The 12,209-nt window shown below is 34.9% G+C and overlaps 1 protein-coding gene across 4 annotated transcripts in view; it reads right to left on the bottom strand.

Moving 5' to 3' along the window:
* The window catches only part of ATP11A (ATPase phospholipid transporting 11A), a 112,650-nt gene that overhangs the window by 55,509 nt on the left and 44,932 nt on the right, over positions 1 to 12,209 (bottom strand). For all 4 annotated transcript variants that reach the window (XM_027640199.1, XM_027640204.1, XM_027640212.1 and 1 more), the window contains exon 2: positions 4,240 to 4,362. In XM_027640199.1, the coding sequence (XP_027496000.1) occupies positions 4,240 to 4,362 (123 nt within the window). The remainder of the gene's footprint in view (positions 1 to 4,239; positions 4,363 to 12,209) is intronic.

The following is a 12,209-nucleotide window of genomic DNA, read 5'->3' as shown; positions in this document are numbered from 1 at the left end:
GGGAAGTCTCTGACCTCCTATTCAACAGGTTATTCCTATCCAGGCATTTCTGAAATTTTTGGTTCTTTCTTGTGCTTCATTCTTTACGTCGTCTGTCAAAAGCCATAAGCAGCTGTAATTAAACATGTTTCTACTGAACTCCATATTGTTGTCTCAAAAGAAGATTTTATTTTTGGTACAATTTTTGTCTCTGTTCAAGAGACAAATGTACATATTCAGTTAGTCTTCAGTTCATTGATTCAGCTAGAATAGGAGATGCAAATCCCTACTTTGCCTACAAAATGAGATCTTGGAAGTATAGCAATTCTATAAAGATATCAGATCAATTTCAGGAAAAGATAATTCAGATGGTGAAAAATATTAACAAAATAAAAACAAACTAAAAACATCATCATGTCACTATATTAATCCATAGTTTGTTGTGTATTGAATGATCTGCACATGCCTCAGAAACTCTACAGCTGGTGTGAGAAAAGGTAAGACCAAGTCTGAGCAAAGGTAGGAACTAGCTTCCATACAAAATTATTGAACAGGTTAAGGTTATTCTGCCTGGAAAGGAATATAGTGGAAAAATCAATGGAATCAAACAAGGGATAACAGTAATTTTCAGATTCAAAGACTTTGAATATGAACTCAAATTAACACAAAGTTATAAAATGAAGGTTCATAGTTTCTTTTGGCAAACATTTCTACAGTTTAACTGTGCCTGAACCATGCATTCTGAGAATTTACATGGGCTTAAAAGGTATTGAATTAAAGACTATTAAAAACAAAATCATACCTTTTGGCTCACAAATGGCTAAGTCACTGAGCACCAACACCCAGAGAGTATTCTGAGGAAGTATCACTCTATGTACTTCTTGTAGTACTTCTTCTATATGTACTCCCCTAAGGATCTACTGCTGGTGACAATGTACTGTGACAGAAGGATCTTTGGCAATTCTTAGCTCATCAGGCACATCTCTGTACTACTACACATGTAGAGACACTCTGTTTCGCATACTGACTGGGGTACTCCCAGCACAAAAAGCTTAGACCTTAAGGAAGTTTTGTATTAAAAAGATATTTCATGATTTATCAGTCTTTAAAAAAAATAAGACCCTTCTGTTATCCTGTGTCAGAAGAAGGATCAAGGTTGTTTCCTACCCAGTTTTGCTAACTGGTACATAGTTTAACTTGGTTTCCTTTTGACCTAGTAGTTCTACTAAAAAGTAAATTTCAAAATGTGTATAATTTGTTAAAGAATAAAAGCAAGTCACATCCCTGCCAATTCAATTGCTTTCTTTCTTCTCATTTGAAACATCAGGTTTTTCTACCAGCTGACATTTTGCCATGCTGCATCACTGTCATGTGATAAATTCAATCAAGGGCACATAACAACCACTTTAAAGGCTAACACCCTAGGCAGCTGAAGTAGCTAGAAGTCAGATCAACGTAAGGATCCACATTACAAAGGTCACTATCTGTAGAACATAAACCGCTTGCACAATCCAAAAGACAGAAGTTTTTTGCCTCTATTGTTTCAACACAGCCCTTCTGCAATACACTCTTAAAATCATAATTGAACTAACACATCAAACAAATAGAACACTTATGTCTTGCCCAGGTCTGTCTCTATAAATTTTCATGACCAGGAATGTGTCATTAAGTAGACAGAGTATTAATCACGTTCCACTGTGACTTTGCAATATACAAGAACTATCACTCTGTACTCAAATAAAATAACTATCTTGCTGACACCAGGAAGCCTCTGCTGAAGCACAGTCAAGTATACCTTTGGCAAGACTAGGCAAGTTTAAGGTTCATATTATTGCCAGCTGCTGTCTTTTTCAGGGCATTATGACATGACATTTGTTAGTACAGCAGCACACAGACAGACTAATTGATGAGGTTTCCTCATGGTTTTAAGCTACCCTTTTTAGAAATTCAATGTGTCTTAAATTGGTAAAATATGTACTGGAAAGTCCAGAGTTCCTCATCCTTGAAGAGCAATCATATACCTTCTTACATAAGCACTTAAGACCTATAAAAGCACAGCTGAAAGTCTGTCTCGCCGATGAAAGATGAAGTAAGTATCCTTCACGGCTCAAGTAACATTACACAGTTTGCTTGCATGTATCTTTATTCTATCCTGACAATTATGGATTTGCCACCTTTTTGTGGTATATGTGATAATTTTTGAGGATGCTTATGTCTGTGTTTCCTACATTGTAATAGATGCCCCCAAAGCAAGTAAGGGACAAGGACAGGGTGAAAAGTTAAGCTTAGTTAGCTTACAGAACCAGAATAAATGCAAGTCAAATCACAATGGTGCTCTTTATTCAGGCTGTTTGGCATGGAGCATATAAATAAGAGTTTTCTTGAAAGGGACAGCACAGAAACTTCTCATATACAGGAAACTGTCAATAAAACAGCTTTCAGCAGTCTAAAGAACTGTTCAATATTATAAAACATTTATGTGAACTCTGCCCCCTCCTGAAATATTACCACTGTATTTACTTTCACAAAAACAACCTATATTTTATTTTTTAAGTGAGAGAAATTTAATCAATAAACAGAAAAACTGATAAACATTGTGTATATATATAAAATGTATATATTTTCACTAATACCTGTTGTTTATGAAAAAAATATTTACAGACACAGCTCACAACTAGAGTTTCACATTAAAAACATTCAACTAAATATACTTTATATCCAAATAAAAAGACAGTGAAGTCTCCTTTCTGAACTTGTTGAAGTCATACATATTTACTAATTGCTGCCAGGGATTCCTCAACTCAATCCAGGTCTAAGTCATACTTAAAAATCTCACTCTGTAACAGTAACTTGAAACTTCCACTAATTTAATATTCACAAAAAAGTGTCAAAACACCTTGTAGAGTTGAGCAGGATGGTTTTATTTCAAAAAGTATCAGCCATAACTTCAATGACTTTATTCATATAAATCCCAGATGAAATGTATGAGACGAAAAACAAGAAGATTGTCACAGGAGTACCAAAATTTGCATAAAATGCGTTTACTCTTCCATAATTCAAAAGCCAATACAAATCAACTTGTAGAGCACAGGATTTACTACAGTATCAGTTTGACTGTACTTCATCTGGATTATTCACTGCATTACCTTTTGAACAATCTAAAGATGCTTAGATACTATGCTGCTTGTCATTATACTGTTTTTGAATGTAGTACGGAGAGAAGGTACTAAAAACAGCAGTGAAAGAAGGTACTAAAATGCAAAATCTCACATGACACCGTTTGTGAAAAGTGTGGGTTTCATTACAGCTTTGCCATTATGTTAATTCATGGCAAGTGTTTGGATCCACAAGAGTAAGCACTCAGTTCCTTGAGATCACAATGCTACTAAGGTTCTTAAAGTGTCTGTGGATTTGACACACTGTTCAAAAAGAAATTCTCTCAGTAAAGCAGTTATTCTTTTGAATTCATTATTTCATAATTGGCTGGAGGTGTGTGCTCACAAAGATTAAAAACCAAACACACTAATAACTTGGACTTCTTGAGTTGTCAGCTGCAAATGTCCATTTTTCCATGCCACTGCAACACAAACTTTTGGCTAAACCAAGCCAGCTGGAAAGTAACAATATCCCAACTTTCACAGAAAGCTGCTGAAACTTATGGAAGTTAAAGCTTACTAGTTGAAGTGGGGAACAACTCGAAGGTTTCTAAAGGGCACAAATGTATCACAATACCAAGACTTTAAGAATAATTCACACTTGCATGTGTATAACCAAAATTATTATTTCTATGGGGTTTTGTCAATATGAGCTTTTGAAGGGAATGACACTTATGCTGGAGATAGTACGATGAATTTTAGTGCTCCACAAATGAAGCTATTTCTAGTACTCTGAGGTATTGTTTAGGATTACAAACGATGCAGTCTTTACTTGGAGTCTTTACTCCAAGATTGCCCCAAATGAAAAGTGCTTTCTTACTTTCTTTCTTACTTTTCCTTTGTGGAAAAGCACATTACTCAAAACTGTACTATATTATATACTACAGTAAACAATGGAGAAGTCATTTTATTTTTATTCATATTGGAGGCAATTTGGCTATTAGTTTCTGTAGAAGGAACAAGATACCTTCATTCTACCTCTGCTGGTCAGTGGAAAGAAAAAATATGCAGGAAGTATAGGAAGAAAATCTTGAAAGAGATAAATGAACACATACAGAATAACTTCAGCTCATTTATGCATGTGAATGAAAGAAAATATTACTACCTTTGATGAGACTATTCGGTTATCTGGAAATCTCTGTGGAATGTAGGCTTCAGTGCCTGGAGGTGGTTCACGATGCCCAACATAAATAGTCCGACTGTCCACCCAATTCTCTTCTCCAGCACACTATTGGGGGAAAAAGTTATTGTGTCAGTTCATTCAGTATTTCTGCAGTAAGATGAGACACACACTGAATTAACTAATCATGTGCTTGATCATTAACACTTACACAACCACTAGTGCTGTGGCATAGTACAGAACATACTCCTAATACTTACAGAAGCCCAGGCACCAGCAATTTCAACATCATCATATGGTCAATTTAAATATTTAAATAGTCATAATATTAAACTCAAACCCTCTGATTTGTGTTGTAACGATGCATTTACATATACTTCTGTTAAGCACGTTAGAGGCAAGATTCTTTTCTGCATCTTCAACAGCTACATTTATTTATTATGTTAAATATGTCCTGAAAGTGCTCCTGGGCACTGGTGCTTGGTTGTCTGTCTCTATGGGTAAACTGTCAGACTGCTACCAAGCAAACTAACCTCAGACACAGAGCATGAGTTTGGTAGTTAATGCAGCCAAAGCATCATTCCCCAAAGCAGCTGGATGTAGGTCAGCAGTTCTTGACAATAAGAGTTTAATCATATAGACGTGGTACCCTCTTTTCTAGCTAGTCTTGCTGTCAACAGTAACGGGTCCATTTACTTTACTAGTACACACTTAACTAATAAGTCTAAAATAAAATTTAGTTCTCAAACTTAAACATTCATCCTAACATTTCCTTCATTAATTCATTGCTATATGATTTTTCCACTGCCTTAAGTGTAACACAGGCGAAGATCAAACTTCCAACATAATTTATTGTTAAAATATACACATGAAATCCTGCAATACTCTGCAAATCTGGAGCAGTTAAGCTAAAAAACAATTATCTATGTGATGCACATGACTTTCTTGTGGGGGGGGGAAGGAACATAAAGAGAAAACCTATTGGACTCAGACTATTAACCAAAGAATAGCTGAGTAGTCATCAAGTAAAATGTAAAGTGAAGTAAGCAGCTTAAAGAAAAGCAACTTCTGCTATCCCAGACATTTATACCAGAAGTAGATACAAAGGACCCTAAATTATTACTATTTCTTGCACATGACAAAAATGAAGGCATTATGTTCAGAAGATACTAAAGGGTAAAATTACAAGACTAGGCATAAAACTAAAACCAAAAAGTAAATCCAAAGTTTTCCTTGGTCATTTTAACATATTATTCAATTTTCAAGAATTTGAAAGAGTCACTTAACATATTATAGGAAGACAAGCTGCTCATAAAGGAAGTAAGGGTGACGACATTCATAAGACATGCCAATGCCTTAGTTAGAGCTTATGCTAAATTCTAACTGTCCCTGACTCAGTGGGAGTGCACATACAACATTCCTCACGTGCTAGGTGTAGCATGACTTGAAATCAGGATGTGGGTTAGTTTAAAAATCAACACTGTGTTTTCCAGCTAGACAGCTCTTTCCATATCACTGATTAGAATTCTCATAATCCAAAGTAAAGCACCACTTCTGAAGACCAGGTAGGATTCTTTGAGCAAACCAAAATAATTTGGAAGGAAGTAAAACAATGAAAATGTTTCTATATTCCACATTACTTCTACGAAATGAAAAAAAAATGCTCTCTTTTACCATTTTATATACAATATTTTTTCATCTTGTCAGTGCACTGAATGTAAAACACACACAAATTCTCTATTAACACTCTTGCCAAGTAATACTCCTAGAAATGCAAGGGAACGTGAGATATTCCTGTATAAGACATTAAACTGTACAACATGTTTAAATTTTTCATAAGGATAGACATTACAGACATAAAAGCAACACAAAGACTACTCCTGATAAGTGCCTCAGTTCAGAGATGACTATGTAAAGGGCTAATGGGAATTCCACACATGAAACTTTGAACATCAAGAAGAAAGTCCTCAGCTTCTCCTTCCCTCTACACAGGCCCAGTGTGACAATTTATCTCTTGTATTTATTACGAACCAGTCCAAGACAGCTTGACAAGGTTGTTAGTCCAGAAAAGTATTTTTTTAAAATTTCACTGTATAAATTGAATCTTTATCACAACTCAGTCAAAATGGGCCTCTGAAATTACCCATGAAGCTGCGTAGTACAGAAGACAGAGCTCTAAACAGCATTTTCCTAGCATCACCACGAGTTTTTACAGGTCTGATGGCCCTGGAGTACTGTGTCAACACTAAGTAAATCAATTTAATGTTGCACCCTGGAATTTATATCCCTAGAAAAAGGCTCTACAAAATTTACTTTAAGCATAGATATAAAACCAAGACAATCTCTTCTATTAGTTTAATTGGATCTGGTTTTATCACAAATTGATAAATTCACCACAAATGTACAAAACCAAATCTAATTTAATTTTAACTATCTGCTAGCACAAAAATTTTTTACTTTTCAATATGTTAATGGAAGGTACAAAATAAATGCACTTTACCAACCTAAGTCAAGAACTTCAAGCCTCCAAATCACTCACAATTCAAGTGTAAAAATTTAGCAGGAAAGAGTAAGGCTCTGTTTTCCAGTGAGGTACAAGCTCAGTGCATAAAGTAGCATGCATTATGCACTATGACCACCAGGAAACTCACTTGTGTGAAGAAAAAGATGCTTTTAGAAAAGCAGCACTAAGTCAGGACACAGGCCACTTAGAGAAATCAAAGCACACCAACTGAATGTTTGGTAATGCCAAGCTACAAAGACAACCATGCTGATCCAATGATTCTTTTAATGCTCAGGTACTGTACATGAGAGATGACTCACAGAATGACACAGAGCAACTGAAAAAAGCAATCTGATACTGCTGTCAGAACAATGAACTATATTCACTTCTTTTTTTAAGTTCTATTACTTTAGCCCATTAAGGATATGTCCAAGAAACCATAAATAAACTTTAGCATTATCTGTTTCTATTTATATTGTAAAGTTCAATGTACCGAGACCTAATTTCATTGGCACATCAATGAAGAAATGTTACTTAGCTTTTACTCTTTCAAGCAGGGTCAGCAATACTGAAAGCAAAGATCAGCAAAAGACTAAGGCATCTTTATGTAACACTAAATAAGAGACAGTAAGGATTGTACCTTAAGAGTTAAAATATGAATGCATCTTTTTTTTCCGATTTAAAAAAAAATCAAACAAACTAGCTTGAGATTCACCTTCATGCTACTCTGCTAATTTTTATCTAAATTTAAACAGGTATTCAAATTTTAGGTATTCAGTGGGCGACAGTAAAAAGATGATAGGAAGGTACTAATGGTAGCTGCTGGAAAAGTAACTGACTTTGAAAGATTCAAAGCCTTTCCAGGTATTTTATAGTAATCAGATCTGACTTACAGTTTGAAATCAAGGGAAACAATTTATTTTTCTGACTCTCCACTTGAACTAATAATTTGGGCATAATTAGCAGCAACAATCTTTGGTTCAAAATTATATTTTCTCTCCAAATAATGTCAACACAAACATTACTCAGTTAAGTTAGCATGCATTAAATACAGCTGAAAACCAAGCTACAATCTGCTCTGTCTAGGCTGTAAATACACTTCATTGAACAATATTCTCTTCCACTTTTTTGCTAAATGCTTTCTCATTAAAACTGTACATTGTAAACACAGATTCGACAGCAACAAATTCTCATCATCAGCGATTGCTGTGTTCACCAAGGCTGTAACTCCAGTTCTTTCACACAAATTCTTTACACCCATAGAGGGAGGCTTGAAATGCTATTTGATGTCAGTTAAGCAATTAGCACCATTGTTAAAACAATCACTTCAAAGTTTTAGGATGACAGAGATAAGCCATTATCACTTAGAAGCTGCAGGAAGAACTAATGGTGCGGTGGGAAAAAAACCTTCACAGGTAAAATGTTTTGCTGGTATCTATTGGGATATGTTGCAACAGCTCTGCACTAAATGCCCTTAAATTTTTAATATTTTATTCAGTGAAGAGTAAAATCTTCAATGTTTCAGAAAGCTGTAATTAAAAGAAATTAACTGTTTTTACTTTATAATATTGTAAGGAAACCGTCATCCTTATCATACACTATTTACCAAACCATGAGATCATATAGTCTCATCTCTGTCTTCACTTGTCAAACATACTGAGTGCCTCTTCTTTTACACTTGATCCCATTTTGCAGGTCAATTTGCAGCCTTCTCCCTGTGCAAACAATGGCAGTGTGTGCAAATTTTTACCTAACCTTTAAAAATTCCATCAAATCCAAAGTCCTTTCAAAGATAAATCTGACCTATTAAATCACAAAAAGTAGAATCCCTCTAAAGAAATGACAATTTTTAAAAAATCTGTTTTCTATAATTGCTAGTAAGATAGATTAAGAATTTAAATAATCCACTTTGAAAAAAAAAATCTCATTAATTTACATGTAATTCACATATATTTGTGAAGGTAAAGAGTAAAATTCTCATCCACTTAAAGGATCTCAGTAAGATTTAAAATGTTAGGAAAACTCAGACCTATACAGGGAGCACTTAAGAGTTACACTTTGTTCAAAGCATTACATCAGCCCTCCATATGAATTGGCCAAGCTCAGAACAAAGTGTAGGTAAAACTTTAAAAGCTGTTAAAATTGTTCTTATATTTCATATGAATATATGAAATTCATATTAATATAGAATGGCACAAAAAATAATTCCCATAATCATCAGACAAATTCCCTATCAGGTTTTATAATTAGAAAAAGGGCTACCTCAATATGATGCTCTGTAAACAAATTACTTCAGGCACCTATAAGTCATATGGACATATGCCATTGCAGCTATACTTTAATGGAATACCAAAATGCAACACTTCAGAAGCAACCACAAAAAAACCCAGAACAACTCTCTCCCAGAAACTCCTACAACTAATTAACACATTTCCTATGAAATATGTCACCCACAGTAGGATCTGTTGTCACAGAATATTTACTACTGCATTTCTTTTCAGTAAATGAATTAAATCCTTGGATGATGACTTTCATTACAAATAACATTTGAAATCAAAACTCTTCCAAATCAATTGCCTGTATATGACACAATGTTGTACGTAAGTATATGCAGAGGGTTAAGAAAGAGTAGATAAACAGTCTTTGACTACAAATAGGGTATTTAATTTATGACTCTCAGGAAAAGCATGTGATTAGAAGCAAAAGTGGGCATATTTCAACTACAGAAAATGGTGCTAGGCCCACAAATAGATTTTCCAACTGAGCCTATTTGGTGGATCCTGGTTTTCTGATCTTTCTTTCCACCTCCTGTAAGGGTCTGTGCATGCAGGCAGAAGGGGAAATGGATTCACAGCAGTAGGTTGCAATAACATTATGTGAAATTGCTTGAATTTGTGAAGAGGAAACACAGAAATATGACAATGAAAAGATGTAAAGTAGTGTAATTCACAACTCTCAGAACAAGCATTCTGTCACAACAGCAAATATTCCAGTTTCTGTAAAACACCTAAAATTTCTGTATATGTACTTAATATAAACTTTATCTCTGCCTTCCACTTTATGCCTCCTTGAGCACCGTACTTAGAATAAAAGGTTTCTGAAGCCATCCTAACACAGCAATGTTCCAGTCATGTCACATGAGCTGGCACAGGACATTGCAGTATAGTACTTTGTAGACAGTTAAACTCTCTTTCCTGATTTCCAGTTTGGAATGTCATCTTTAACTGTATTTCACGTACTCTATACTTTGAATGGTTGAATCATTTGATTTCCTGAATGACAAGGCCAGTCATCTGTGTTCCTCTTAAAAAGTTACAGTAATTCTTTGTTTCACATACCTAAAAACTAACCCCAGTTATTTGAGTGGGATTATGATCTTTTCTAAGTGGTCAATTTAAATTCCAGATATTGCTGACATACTGGTCCAAAAAGCTATTTGTGATACTTGTGCATTCTCTTCAGGTGAAAGTCTTGTTCAGTTTCCCTGTTTATTTCAATGAAAAGCAGTAATAAAAGTGAGACAAATTAAAGTCTCCTATTCCACTCACATACACAATCTTCAGCCAATTTCAAGGAATCACTGGAATTACAGCAAAAAGGTTCATCTGTGAAATATGTGAATTTCTGGAGAGCTGGAAAAATGCTTTTGCTTCATTCCTTTTCCTTCCTCTCACTGTACTGGTTCTGACACATTTTGCTCCTTGCTGCCAGTGAGAAAGGGACACAGTTTTCCTCCTTGTATGTCTTCCCAGACCCAGTGAAGAACCTCCACTACATGGAAATCCCTTCAAGAGTGTCTCACTTGCAATTACAAAGGCAAATGAGAAACAAACTATACTGCAAATGGAAGCGATAAGAGAAACTGTAAGGGAAAGTGTCATATAAGACACATGATATTTGACAGCCTTAGCACTTCAATTAATTAAAAATCAACTTTATATCTAAGCAGCTCCAGACCAACAGCTGAAATTTTTTAAGGTTTGTGGAAAAAATTTACAGCTTCCTTAGGCGCTAACAAAAGCCGATAAACAACAAGAGTAATTTTATTTCTAGCAAGCCAACTAAATGCCATTAAGATCTGCATGCAGTGCCAGTCAAACTCAGAGTATCTGTAAAGATACTTCTAAAGAGAAAGTTGTACAGATACTTCAGAATCTGCAGGGATTGTTTTACTCTCTTAGTTGCCAGAAAATGTTTGTTTATTAATGAATTACTGCAAATACAAGTAATCTAAAGAGATTAAAATTTTCAGGTTAAAATTAATTGAAATTTTAAAAAGATATTGTTTTTACAGATTCTAAAGAAACACGAGGATGGAGGGAGGTAAGCTGCAGGTTGTTTTCATTCATTCAGAAAAAGTAATAAAAACAGATACACCATACTATTTGTTTTCTTTCTAATGAAGATACTAAACTATTAAGAAAAAAAAATACCTACTGTGAATCTTTTCAAAAGAATAAATTAATGCATATGGAGACAACAGGCGCTGACAAGACTGACAAGATCAGATGCAACTAAGGTAATTCCTAAGTGGTGTTCTTATAGGGTTATTGGTTCTTATATGGTGTTCTTCAGGTTATTCAAAAGGGAGTATATTCTAAAAATATGCCTTAAATTTAGAACAGTAAATTGCTCTACCATCAGGCTTCAAGTAAACATGATCAGAACTGGTCACACTGACAACACCTACAAGGACTTTAGTAAACAAAAAGTGAAGAATCAAATTTCCAGCCTGGATTCCACAAAGGCAATTAAAAGATATGGGTTTCCATATGCTTCTTTATAGTTAGTACAAGGGCTGTCAAAATGCCTCATCTACATGTTTGCCAGTTTCTAAATTGTTAAAGTAAGTTATGGCTGAAAAAAAATGAGTAGTTAACTATTGCACTCTGCAACACACAGTCTACCAACACACAGCTGAGCAGACCTCTGTTCCTACTTTCACTAGAGAAATATAATGCAGTGTTGCTGAAAAGAAAACACTTCCCTTCATTGTTAACCCTCGTCATCACACTGAAATCTGTAACACGAGTTCACTGCAAGTAGTAACAACTACTCGCTGTCCTGACCGTCAGTTCTTGTTAGACTTCAAAAGGATTTTCATTCCTAAGTGAATACAGAGCTAGTGAAGCTATGATTCCAGCAGACAGAAGGTGGTACAACTCGGCAGTATAATCATATAATACAACAAATCTAACAATTTGTGAAATGCTGGTCTTGCAGATCACTGAGTCAATGACCAAAGAGCGTCCAAACATTGTTACATAAACTGTTCCGTCCATATTAATCCAGATCTTATGTTACATATTTGTAGTGGAGAGTCACCAAAATATTTATTGTAAACTCATTTATAGCTCTATGTCTATACATATTTAACTATTTATACTTACCTGATACTGAACTACAATTTCTTAATGAGCAGTGACTAACTATGTAACACTTTTTTGGGGTT

Source organism: Corapipo altera, unplaced genomic scaffold (genome assembly GCF_003945725.1).
Source record: "Corapipo altera isolate COAL_440 unplaced genomic scaffold, ASM394572v1 0, whole genome shotgun sequence".
NCBI lineage: Eukaryota > Metazoa > Chordata > Aves > Passeriformes > Pipridae > Corapipo > Corapipo altera.
Note: the sequence above shows the minus strand (reverse complement) of the source record. Positions and strands in the feature narration are given on the sequence as shown.